General features: G+C 33.6%; 1 protein-coding gene across 1 annotated transcript; it reads right to left on the bottom strand.

Moving 5' to 3' along the window:
* Positions 1-11,267: 11,267 nt before the first annotated feature.
* LOC149175474 (uncharacterized) lies at positions 11,268-12,061 on the bottom strand. The gene is made up of 2 exons (XM_089419684.1): positions 11,849-12,061; positions 11,268-11,650 (listed from the first exon to the last, which is right to left on the bottom strand). The coding sequence occupies exons 1-2, from the start codon at positions 11,917-11,919 to the stop codon at positions 11,434-11,436; spliced, it is 288 nt and encodes a 95-aa protein (XP_089275810.1). The 5' UTR covers positions 11,920-12,061; the 3' UTR covers positions 11,268-11,433.
* Positions 12,062-13,500: the final 1,439 nt, after the last annotated feature.

Raw genomic sequence — 13,500 nt, 5'->3', positions numbered from 1 at the left:
GTATCCCTACCTACCAATATTGCTTTGATCTATGCTAAGCAATGCAGTAAGATCATCTCTTATACCGAGAAATTTGTTTTCTTTCTTATTCATTCTCAAAGTAAGGGGAAGATTATCACCACATCCATGGCCCCTTAAAAGGGTTCCGCCATGTAGTAGAAGCAATTTGATAAGGCCGTGGAAGAATAGAGGGACATATTCTCCTCACCCATAGGAGTACCCTTTCATTGTTAGGTCAAGCACCCGATCGTTCTGTCTCCTGGAGCTCCTCTACCCAATGGGCCAATATACCATCACTCTCTTCTAGAAAATGAGGAAATCAAGCGGCAGATCCAGGAGCTGCTACAAAAGGGACACATCCAACCAAGCTCCTCACCTTGTGGGAGCCCAATTGTACTCGTATAGAAGAAGTATGGGACCTAGAGACTCTGCATTGATTATTGAGCATTGAATAAAATCATTGTCATGAATAAGTACCTTATCCCACAAATTGATGACCTTCTTGACCAACTCAAGTGGGGAAAGTACTTCAGTAAGATTGATTGGAAGTACAGGTATCATCAAGTTCCAATAGATCCCACAGATGTATGGAAGACCACCTTCAAATCCAAGGAGGGCCCTTTTGATTAGTTGGTCATGCTCTTAGGGTTGCCAAATGCCCCTGTAACTTTTATGAGGTTGATGGATGACATATTGCAACCATTCACCAACTCATTTGTGGTTTTATATTTGGATGAAATCCTCATCTTCAACAAGAGTTGGCCAGAGGACTTGCAACATATTCGACAAGTCCTTCAAACCCTGCGAAAACACAAGCTATGTGCCAACCTGGAGAAGTGCTCCTTTGGCATGGACCAGGTCCAATATTTGGGCATCAACAAGCAAGGCGTGCATGTGGATTCAACTAATATCCAAGTCGTTTGGGATTGGCCAACCCCGACAACCATGACAGAGCTTCGCAGCTTCTTGGGCCTAGCTATTTCTATGAGAGATTCATATTGAGGTTCTCTCATATTACTTGGCCCTTGAGTCAAGTTACCAAGGGCGGAGAAAAGGTGAAGTTTTGTTTGGTCAAAGGCAAGCAGAAGGTAATTAGTGAACTAAAACACCGCCTTTTCTCTACACCAGTCGTCACCTTTCCAGACCTACAACAACCATTTGAGATTGAGATATATGCCTCAGATCATGTTATTGGTGTATTCCTCACTCAACAAGGGCACCTAGTGGCCTATCATAGTGAGACACTCTCTGATACTATTCGTAGGTACCCCACCTATGATAAGGATATGTACTTTATTGTGTAGGCATGTCGACAATGGAAGCATTATATTCTAGGGAAGGAGACAATCATCCACACAGATCACTGACCTCTTCAATTTATGTATACATAGGGGAAGTTGCAGAATGATTGCCATTAGAAATGGTCCACATACCTGCAACAATTCCATGCAAACATAAAGTACAAGAAGGAGGTAGAGGAATTTTGAGGTATAAAATGGGTCTCCTAAGGAATATTATAAAATAATAGTGGAAATAATAAAATAATCTTATATTAAAGATCGCAGAAGCCTCAAATCTATAATTTTCAACCTATACAGGAGGGAGAAATCGCGAGAAGTTCGTACATTAGAACGATCTAGAGCACTCTTTGACTTATTCAGTCATTTGATCCTAATGATGAACCACAGAGGTTGGTTCAAAACGTCGATTACAAAAAACATGAATGCGATGACCCTGGAAGATATCACCACACAAAATACAGATTAAAGAAGCCTCAAATCCATAAAAAAAAACTATTTTTCAACTCGTATTTTCAACTTATCTCCCTAAGGTTTTACTCAAATTTCCATTGGGAGCATTCATTAGATGCAAAATTTTATTCCTAATCCAAGGAGTACCCATGTTGCATACTTTTGATGGACCTTGCTACATGAAAAATGAGAAAGACATGAAAAATCATGATTGCAATCATAGTTTTTCATGTATTTCTCATTTTTCATATAGCAGGGTCCATAAAAAGTATGCAACATGGGTACTCCTTAGATGAGGAATTAAATTATGTGTCCAAAGAGTGTTCATGCTCGAAATTTGAGTAAAACCATAGGGAGATAAGTTGAAAATACGAGTGAAAAAATCAGATTTTATATTTTTTTAATTTTTTTACCTTTTTACTCCAAAAAATGGTGAATCATCCCCCATACTTGACATCATCATCTTGAATCCTATTGGTTCTTACAAAGTTGATTTTGGTTGTACAATTTTGTTTTCAGACCAATTTTAGACCTAAAAAATTATCTAATAGGAAGTGCCAATCATGTCTCAGACTGCCTTAGTCGACCCCCGATTGTGGCATTAAGTATAATTCTCGACTCTAGTGGGTATGAGACATCTGGATGGTCACATCTATATGAAAATGAATCGAAGGTCACGTCCATCTACAAGATGTTGATGGATGGAAAGACAACTCCAAACTTCCACCTTTAGGATGGATTGTTGTGCTATCTGGGACACCCTTGTGTTCCTTCAAGTAAGCATGCCAAGCTGATTTGGCAGGCACATCACAATAGGGCCGGAGAACACTTTGGTGTCAAGAAGACAGTGTCAATACTGCAGAAATATTTTTATTGGCAAAAACTCTAATAGGATGTTGGAAAATAAATCAAATCTTTCACTGCTTGTGTCATCGCCAAGCCAACCATTAAGAAGCAACTCTTATACACTTCTCTGCCTACTCCTAGCCGACCTTGGGAATCCATCTGCATGGACTATATGCCTAGCCTCCCTTCTACCAAGAATGGTAATGACTATGTATTTGTGGTCATCAATAGATTTTTGAAGATGGCTATATTGATGGCCTACAAGAAGAGCATCACAGTAGAAGACACTGTCAAACTCTTCTTCGAACAAGTGTGGGTTCATTTTGGGATTCCATAAAACATTATATCAGATCGAGATAGAAGGTTCTTGAGCATATTATAGTCAAGCCTCTAGTCATTATTAGACACTAATCTCACCAAGTCGATTACATTCCATCCGTAGAATGATGACGAGACTGAGATTGTCAACAGGATGATAGTGCACATACTTCACATGTACAACTTCAAGCATCCACGAACATGGGACGAGAGTCTTCCCTATGTGCAACACAACTATAATAGAGCTCTCCATAACTTTAATGGCCAAAATCCATTTCAAGTGGGCATGGGATTTCAACCATTGTGTCCCATTGATGTCGTAATGCCTCTTGTGACTACATAGGAAGAATCTTCACATGTTCATTCCAAAGTTGATAAAGAAACTAGATTTATTGAATGCATCTAGCAAATCCACAAGTAGGTCCATGATATCCTAGATAAATCCAATGCCAAGTACAAACAACATCATGTTCAGCATTGGTTTACACATAAGTTTCAAGTGGGTGACAAAGTTTGGTCACATTTGTAGAAGGAACGCCTTACTGGAGCCCATCAGAAGCTTCGACCACTCTGATATGGGCCTTACACCATCACCAAGGCTATGGGTGATAATACTTTTGAGCTCAACATTCCCCCATTCCTTGGCCTACACCTAGTTTTCAATTTGGACTGCCTTCAACCATACTTTCCAATCATGTTGGACACATCAGACATTGTTGAGTAGTTGACACCAACAAATCTCAACCCAGATTGCATTGAACAGGCCACGAATGACCAGATCATGGACACATAGATTAAGCACCCTCACCAATAGATGGTCCAACTGTATTAGGTTGTCAAAGTAGACCAGATTCTGCACCAAGGCAGGTGGCTCACCAGGGACCAAGTTTAGCAGAAGTTTCCTCATCTCATGGAGGCACTCAACGTAATGGTGACCATTACTTCCTAGAGGGGAGGAATGATCCAGGTGGATACTGGTGGCAAAACACGTATTCCACTTGAACCCCTAACACTATTTCCTTTCGGTTTCCTTAATTCTAGCACACCTTTCCATTTTTGGTAGTTTTTCAAGTCCTAAACTTTCAGAGTCATTTTGAGGTCTTAAAAGACGTTTTTTTAGGAAAACAGAGAGACGAAAAAAGTGTTGAAATCTATCTCACATCCCATTTTTTTCCTCCTCATGGAGATCTTTGAAATGAGGTATTATGATAGCCAAACGAAGATCGTGTGTTGAAGTTACAACCCTGGGAAGTTGGCGGTCCAACTTGCCCCATTGGGGCCTAAAACTTTTGGTGTTTCATCTCCTAGGGTTAGGGTTTCACGCTTCTTCTTTATGATGAAAAGGCATTTGAGTCTCATTGTAACATAGTTCAAAAGGTATGTATCCATCACATCTCTTCTCAGAGATATGCTACCATCACTCGAGCTAGCTTGTTCCACTTTGCATGTAAACAATTTTTAGTACTTGTTATTAATTAATTGAAGTTTTTCTCTTTCGTTACATCTCTATGTTTTGTTAAAATTTGTATTTAATTTCGTTTCTTCATAAATCCATATCAATGATTCCTAAGTTCAAGGGTGGAACTTGAGAATTCAACATGTAAATTACACCTTTACAAAGGCTATGATACAACTTGATGGGATTCACTCTACATGATTTAAAAAATAATTAGAGATGCTAATGAATAATTTTCCAAACAAGAAGATCAAATAAAAGTCCTCATTAAAGGAGGGTGTTGGAGATTTAACTCTTACTTGTCTTCTGCATTTTGAATGATATATTCATCATAAAATGTAATTGTTACATGAGTTGTTTGATTGTTAGTTAGTTGGATTTGAGAGACTTAGTCCAACTAAAATAGCTTTTAGTTTAGTGTTTGGTTGAGATATTTGCTCAACTAGTTGATTGTGTGGTTAAGATAGTATTTCTATCTTAGACCAATACTTGATGTATTTATGTCTGTGTTTAATATAATACAAAATAAATTTGTGCATGCATATCCAATTTAGTGGAAACCTTTTAATTAATAAATTGTGGAATCTCTAATCCAATATATTTATGTAATTCATGGGATCATCATGGTTATTCTTAATTAAGATTTTTTAGTTTGATTGATAGTTACATAGGTAAGTAAACCTAGAGCTATAACCAATTATAACCAACATCAACCTAGCTTATCTTGCCCAAACTTTTGATGACGATAAAAAATAAAAAAGAAATTATAGTATTCAATAACTAATAATAAGGTAGGTATGCATTAGTTCGTATTTCATTTATAATAAAAATATTTTAAATATGTTTGAGTTGAAATCGCTACAGAATTATCTTAACTGCAAATTTATTAAACATAAATGTGGCACTTGTGGAGGGATTCTTGAAGATTTTAGGGAATTGTGATATGCTTAGACTCTAGAAGTTTGCACAATTAGGAAGAGTTCTATTCTCTTTCAAGGTATAACACTAAATATAACTTAATGATCTTTCCATTATTATAATTAGAGATTCATTGGATATTAATTTTGATATCCCCTTGATAAATATTTTTCTCATTGTAAATAATTGTAATTATGTTAATTGGCTAAGAAATGGACACAAATTCCATTGCTTGAGGAAATGGATGTTTTAAATGGTAGGCATGGGTTGGACGAAGTGGTATTTAATGGGCTAACTTTGCAATAAGTTCAACCAACCAGAAAAGGATAGGACCGGGTGTCCTTAGTCTTGAAGAACAAGAAAATAAGGACAAAATTTAATAGAGCATTATGGGTTTCGTTGGCCAAGGAGGGGGGTTGCGTGGAGCTTTGAGAAGAGGTATGCGGTTGGCCATTGAATGGGAAAGGAAAAATCAGCCAAGGAGATTTTGGGGGGACACAGGGATGTGCATAAGCAATGAGAGAGCACAAAAAAAAAAGCGAAAGGAAAGGAAAAGTGATCCCTATCACTGAGTTTTGAACTCTATATCGGAGAACTAGCCAAGGAATCCTCCAACATGAGGCTTGCTAGGTCAAAATAATCACAAAAAGAGAGCAATGGCTTTCCTTTCAGTCTGAAGAAACCACTGGAAGTTGGTGGCTTGATGAACATATTGGATTGGAAGGATTCACTCAGGTGTTTTTGAGGGCTAAAATAACCACCAAGAGGTGCCTTGGGGCTAATGCTTTGGTGCTTCACTCACCAATGAACCACTTGGAGAGTGATTTCTTTACCCATCAAAAAATTATCATTGATGAACCTTCCTTATTGTAGGCTTTCCTCCTGAAAAGTAAGTTAAAGTTATTTGCTTTGTTGTATCCTGACATGAAGTGATTACGCCTGAAATGTTGGAATGATCATGTGGCTAGCTAGTGGATGAAGGTAGTGTGGCCTAGTGACGTCCTGTTTTAGTTTTTCCAATGGTTAAAAATCCCATAAAAGCATTCCACCTCAAGCACTCGAATCTGGCTCGGGGCGAAAACTTTAAGAAAGACTTAACTATAGCTTTTCTATGGTTGGGTGGAGAGTTAGAGTCCGACTCTCAGATTCCATAACTTTTATAAGATAAGTATAATCTTATGTTTGTTCTTGTGATTACTATATTTTCTTATTATTTCCATCAAGATAATGACATGCTAATGTTGAGGAGTGCTAGTTTTGCATATGTCAGTTATCTAAACGTTGTGTGGGCTATAAGCATATAGTGATGTTAAATCTAATGCTTAAGTAGTAGAACTTGTGTGTAATTGAATGTCAAGGGGCCAATGTAAGTGGAACAATGAATTTCAAATGGGATTTTTATAAGGGAAGTGGGTAGCTCTCTAGTGCTCATTCTCTCTCTCTCTCACTAAGGTCAGGTTTTGATTTTATGTTGGAACTCTACATTTTATCTTTCTTTTTAATTAGATCATGATATTTGGTTAGGTTTTCTTGCTCAACTTCTGGCTTGTTTTGGTTTCAAATTTATTTGGTTTATGGAGATTTCTCTCTTCTATTTTTTGGAAGGTTTCTCTTTGGGCTTGGGTGAGATATTTAGCTCAAGACCTCTCTACATTGTGAATCTTGAATTTGTAGAGGAATTTTTTTGTATAATGTGGCCCACCCTTTCTGCATGCCTAGTCCTACTTCTCTTTTTTATATGCACTCTCTCTAAGATAATCATGGAATATCAAGAGGTCAAGAGAGTTTTACAGGTGCAAGATGATTTGATTAAGGACAACAGGAATACTCTTGGCACATTCAAAATGAAAATATAGGAACATGAACATCAAATCACCTCACAAAATGCATCTTTTATGGGATTCCTAGCTCATTTGAATTACAAGTAACACAATTAGAATAGCCATGTGCCTTTTTAAATATTAGGTAGCAAAGATAGAATGGAATCATGATTGTCTCTAATAACATTAATTTGGAAACTAGAGTGCAAAGGGGAAATTAGGAAAGAAGGTGATTGTTCAACAACCCTTTGAAGCTATGAAAATAGCGGCCTAGAACCATAACACTCTTTGCAAGGAATGGAAGAGGATGTTAGTTGCAACATCTTTTAGTTAAATTATGTATTTTAAAGTTTGATTGATGTTAGTTAGATTTTATAGGTTCTACACTGATGCCAAATGTTGGGAACCACTCTTAACAATATTTTATGTTATGCTCTCAAAAACAATGTAGTTTTGTTGTGGTTTAACTTAGCTACAAACTTTTTTCTATTGATACAAAAAGTTTCCCATTGTGAATTAAAAAATGAAAAAAAAAAATATTTTTCAAAAAACATTTAAGATAGATGTACATTTCTGTATTCAATTGTTATACTTTTTTTATTATTATGGTTAGTATTATCTATTATTTTAATGATTACTAAAAAAAACCAAATATTTAACCAATCATGATAAAATTTCAAATACATACTTATTATAACTACATCATTATTAAAAATAACAAAGCAATGAAATAAAAATGTAAATATCAAAACGCATGCAAAAGTATATTCACCAATAACCTTCTCAAGGCTCACTTGAGGAATAATGGTAAATCCTTTTTTAAGATACTTAGATTATCTCAAAAGAAGAATATTTTTTTATTTCATCAACAAATTGCAAAATTACAACTTGAATATTTTTTTAATTTCATTAACAAATTTCAAAATTATGACTTGAATCTACATTGTTCTAGCGCTAGCTCTCTAGTGGCTCTATATGACTTCAAAATCTAACATTGTATCCCTTACTCAAGCTATATATGAACATATTTACACTAAAAGCCCCAGCCCCAGCTCTATAATGGTTCTATATGTCTTCAAAATCTATCATGGTCTCCCCTACTCAATCTACACATCAGCATATTTACACAAAAAAAACCATGGATTCCCTTGAATTAGTAAGAAACTCCTAGCTTTTATTAACTATCTTACCTCCTAGCATCACTAACTTACTTTTCATTAATTATGTTGGTTCACTAACTTCCTTTGCATTAATTGGTGGTTTTTTTAGGAATGAAATTTTAGGGCACATGATACTTCTTGGGTTTTGGAGTGGATGACATGCTATCGAGTTCTAGGGACACTCTTCTTCTTCAGGGTTATAGAGTTCTTAAGACTACTCTTCCTCTTCATCGATTGGCTTGATGGGTTACTGTAAATTTTGATGGGAATTCCCCTATCTTATTAATCTACAATATTATGGAATGTAAAGTTTGGTATTTTTTTTGGTATTCTTATTCAGTGAGGAGGCCAATCTTAAATGTTTTATTCTTTCACTAACTATAGTGTTGTCTTTCTATTTTCGCTGATGAGCATGTATGGGTTACATAGTAAAAGGGATGTTGTCACCTGCTAACCATTACAGAGTAAAAGGGATGTTGTTACCCTCTAACCGCAGGCGTTAGTGGCGAGTATTAAGGAGGATGAAAAACAATAAAAAATAACCTTCATGCAACACTAAATAAGACTACAACACTAAATAAGACTACAGAAATTAGAAAAAAAAAATTATGAATAAATATATCATTATTTATTATTATTGTAAGAGAATACTTAATTATATTTATATAAAAATTTATATATATTATTAAAATTAATCATCACACATATACAGTGATAAAATCTTTATTTTGGAATAAGATTTCTAAAATTTTAATTTAATTATCAATAATTATTAGATATATGAAATGCATGTTATGTATCTAAGGAAGTTTATCATATTCCATCACAAAAACAATTCTAATAAAACTAGGACACTAACACCGCCGAGCAAGACACCAACTTGAACTATGCCGCTAAAACCGCCGGAGCATAAATGAAAACAATGTCACTTTCGCTCGAGTCACTCTCCACTTTCTACATAAAGCATCTCTTCTTTCCACCACTCGATGACCCGTCACCTCAGCTTTCCTCACATGAATCTTGTGACAACTCCCAAAATTAGAAACAAGCCTATCAGCTTTTTCATCTTATATTTAATGGTTTTTAAGACTGCATAATAAATAAATCTTTTGGGAAAATTTTTATTGCCTTTATTTATAATTATAGCTCCCATTTTTCAGAAAACATCTGATTCTGAATCATTATTTCATTATTATTATAATGGAAGAGAATTTACAATTTTGTACTACACTCGAAAATTATAAGAGCCACAAGTCCGTCCGTGTGGAAAAAAATTAGAAAATCCACAGTCCAAAATAAAAATATGGAGAAGTGAAAAACAGCTGTTCTTTTTACAGGAAAAGCGAAATCCCCTCGAAAGTCCAAATATCACCCGTAGATTTTTCTAGCATGTTTTTTAAATGGAGTGGTCTATTGAGGTGGAGGAATATTTTGGACGGTTAAAAGTGGCTGGAATTCAGGTAAAAGAATTTCAAAAAATCTTGTAGAGGCAGTGTTTGAATCGTATTTTTTATGGAGGAAATAGATTTAGCACCATCAAAAACCACTAAAACACCTAAAATTTTGAAGTTTAACAATTATAACTTGGATTTACAAAAATCTTTGCCCGATATTTTCTAAATATTATCAGAATTTCCATAACTTTTCGGGCAATTCCTCCGACGAGTTAGACTACGGCTTTTTAATGTGGAAATAAAAAACGATTGATTTTATATAAATTTTTTAGAATCTAATAATAAAAAAGTTTATAGTTTATAGTTTAGTTTAAATATAGTTTAATTAAATTACAAATAATAAAAATAAATATAAAAAACAAAATAACTAATAAGATATTATATTATTAAATATGATTACAATATGATTAATTAATATTGTTTATATATATATTTATGCGTTTTATTTTTTATTAATATATATAATCTTTTATAATTAAATTTATTAAAACATATTTTTAATATAATAATAAATCCATAATTTATGAAAATGGAAATAATAGAAAAAAAATGTTAAATAAAAAGGAAATAAAACTAAAAACAAAAAATTAATAATTAATAAAAATGGAAGTTACTAAACAACCCTAATAAGACCTCTCTTTTTTTTCAAGGTGGGAAAACCTATCATGGACAAAACCATCTCTGGTTACTATCCACCAATGCATGTTAACTCATCACTATTATTCAAAGAAAATCAAGCCACCTAGAATAACTTGTTTCCTTAAGTCCGAACAAGACAAGCTCTTAGTCAAGTAGAAACAGTTTTAGGGCATACTCTAAGCCCTATCTATAATAAAACCTCAACCAACCACCTTACAAATAAATAAATTTAAATTTAAATAATAAAATAACAAAACTTGAATTTCCAATATTAAACTATAAATAATCAGACACAATAAAAAAAAATAGTAAATTAACAAAAAAAAACCTTCAACTTCACTTAAAATTAAAAAAAAAAAACCAAAAATATAAACATTAATTTTTTTCCAAAAAAAAAAATCATTAAAAAAACTATTCATAAATAAATCTATAAAAACAACCTAAATGAATAAATAAATAAATAACTATTTTAATCCATAAACATATAAAAAAAATAAATAAAAAATAAAAAAATATTTTAATTTAAATAAATTAAAAAAAATAAAAATAAAAGGCTTATGCTAATTTTTTTACAAATTAAACCACCAAAGCTCCATCTACACTTGAATCTAAGAAAATAAATAAATACACTTGAATTTAAGAGAATAAATAAAAATAAATACATAAGCTAAAATCCATTAAAACAAAATAAACCTGTAGATACTAAACATCAATATTCTTCATCTTATATTTTATTTTCAGGTTTTTCTCATCTGCAATTAACCAAGAAAACCATTTCGTCTGTTAATCTCAACCTTCATGCTCTGCTCCCAATACGGGGTCAAATGAATAAATAATGAATCACTCAGAGTATCGGTGAAAGTAGAGGCGAAATCATACCAACACTGATGAGAAATTGAAGGTAGTGATCACAGAAATATATTTATTAATCTAGAAAATGTTTACAGCCGCAGGCGCTGCGAGCAAGTGTGAGAAATCTCAGATGTCCCTTGCCCCATCTTACAGCCAGTCTCCTTACGGCAGCGCTATGCCTGATGCTAATACTAAGCTATTCTTATAATGTCTATTTATCTACTTTCTGGAGGAGAGGAGCTTCTGCCTCTGCTCTGCAATGTCCGTCTCGCCGAAGTGATCTTCCGGAATCCAGTCCCCAGTGGCCGGATCCCTCATCCAGAACGCTGTTCTCTTTGTATTCCCTCCGCCTCCGCCTGCGTTACTCCCCTCTGGAAACTCCCGTGCCGCTACTCCGCGTGATCTCATCGCTTCGGCCGCCGCTGCCGTATATTGACTGCAAAATCAAAACAGCATACAACAGCTAAACCTCCTTTCTTTGTGGTTATGCACTTTAGAAATCCCTAAAGCTACGGCCCTAATCTCACCAAACAGAAGCCTTATGGAAAAAAGAATGCGACAGAAGCTTTATGGAAAAAAGAATGCAATATAGGTTTCATTTTTGTTTTTCCCGGGAGAATCTGGAAGTGCATACCGAGCATGAAATTTTTTTATGTCGGACAGCAGAGAAGACAATCTGTGCACAGATAGAAGCCGCTTTGCCATGATGAAAACAGGACCAAAGCAGTGAATCTCTGGGAGAAAAATCGGAGAGAAGAGGAGGGATTGAGAATCGAACACGAACAGGCGAGATGAATGAGCCGAGGTTCCTCTTCACCGATTTGGGTGAGAGATGATTTGCCTGCCTCCACGCCCCCTTTTAAACTTGATTCTTTGGCCATACCCACCCACCGTCAATTAGGTCAAAAGTAACATCAGTAGATTACCGCCATGCATTGTCGAGTAACCTTTAAATTTTGGTTTTAATTTCGTGTTGATTCTAAACTAAATTTGTGATCTAAACTAAATTTCGTGTTGATTCTAAACTAAATTGTGGTTTTAATTTCGTGTTGATTCTAAGTCAAATGATGATATTTAGTAAAGCAGTTGTCAAACCTGTTATAATAATAATAAGGTATCTTTAAATTGGGGTGCGGTGGGGTAGGGTAAAGCATTAGTCAAACCTGTCATAAAAATAATAAGGCATGAATGTTTTAATCATTGTGAAAAGTGTGGGTGTGACCTGTCTGAGATAGTTATATAGATACATGAGTTATGAGTTAAGAGTTAGTGTTATAATAAAACTTGGTTGCTTGATGGACTTGGAATCGGCGTAGTGTTAGTTATATAGATATACGAGTTAGTGTTGTAATATAACTTGGCGTAGTGTTAGTTATATAGATATATGAGTTAGTGTTATAATATAATTTGGTTGTTTGATGGACTTAATATAGATATATGAGTTAGTGTTATAATATAATTTGGGTGTTTGATGGATTTAGAATTGGCGTAGTTTAATTTATAGATGAAATGGTTTTTTCACAATTATTTTTTAGGATAGTTTTAATCAAAATCTGATAGAAATTTTTAAAAATTTGAGTTTAAAATGTTTAATCTGAATAATTCCAGTGCTCCATAGGTTTTCAAGAGTGCTGAATCCATTTATGCATTTAAAAATATATTATAAACAACAACAAAAAATCTTGAAATTGCATTATTTTGATAAATTTATGTGAAAAAAACTATTTCATTTATAAATTAAATTTAAAATCAAATAAAAATTTGATAAAAACTCATGTACATATATTAATGTCATATTTTGAATTAATCTACCATAAACGACCATCCAACTCATTTTATATAATTATTACAACATGAAAAGAATGGAAAATGGAAAGTGTGGTGAGTTATGAAGTCTAGATGGACCGTCCAAATTATTTTTATTTCTTATTATAACAAGAAAGTAATGGAAAGTATTATTATAACAAAAAATGTAATGGAAAGTAGGGTGAGGTGTGAAGTTTTTTTATTTTTAGTTTTACGTGTGTTTTGTAATTTCTCATAAATTCATGGGATGTGGGTTTTTTTTTTTTTTTTACTGTATAAATTTTACAATGAATTTTAATAGTGTATTGATATGATATTTAATTTAATTAATATTATAAATAATATTAATTAAATTAAAACATATTTATTTTAATTTTAAAATATAATATAATAATATTTTATTTTAATGATAAGGATATATTTAATAAACTATGGTAGTGAATTAATGTGTTATTTTTGAATATTGATTCTTAAAAATTT

Source organism: Pinus tabuliformis, chromosome 4_1, assembly GCF_031772625.1.
Source record: "Pinus tabuliformis cultivar Carrire ecotype Pingquan chromosome 4_1, CPIR1, whole genome shotgun sequence".
Lineage (NCBI taxonomy): Eukaryota > Viridiplantae > Streptophyta > Pinopsida > Pinales > Pinaceae > Pinus > Pinus tabuliformis.
Note: the sequence above shows the minus strand (reverse complement) of the source record. Positions and strands in the feature narration are given on the sequence as shown.

What these genes read in the sequence shown, in the direction of transcription:
- LOC149175474 (XM_089419684.1), bottom strand. Translation starts at nt 11,919, where the DNA reads ATGGCAAAGCGGCTTCTATCTGTGCACAGATTGTCTTCTCTGCTGTCC. An exon ending in ATAAAAAAATTTCATGCTCG is followed by an intron (nt 11,651 to 11,848) that starts GTATGCACTTCC and finishes TTGATTTTGCAG; the next exon opens with TCAATATACGGCAGCGGCGG.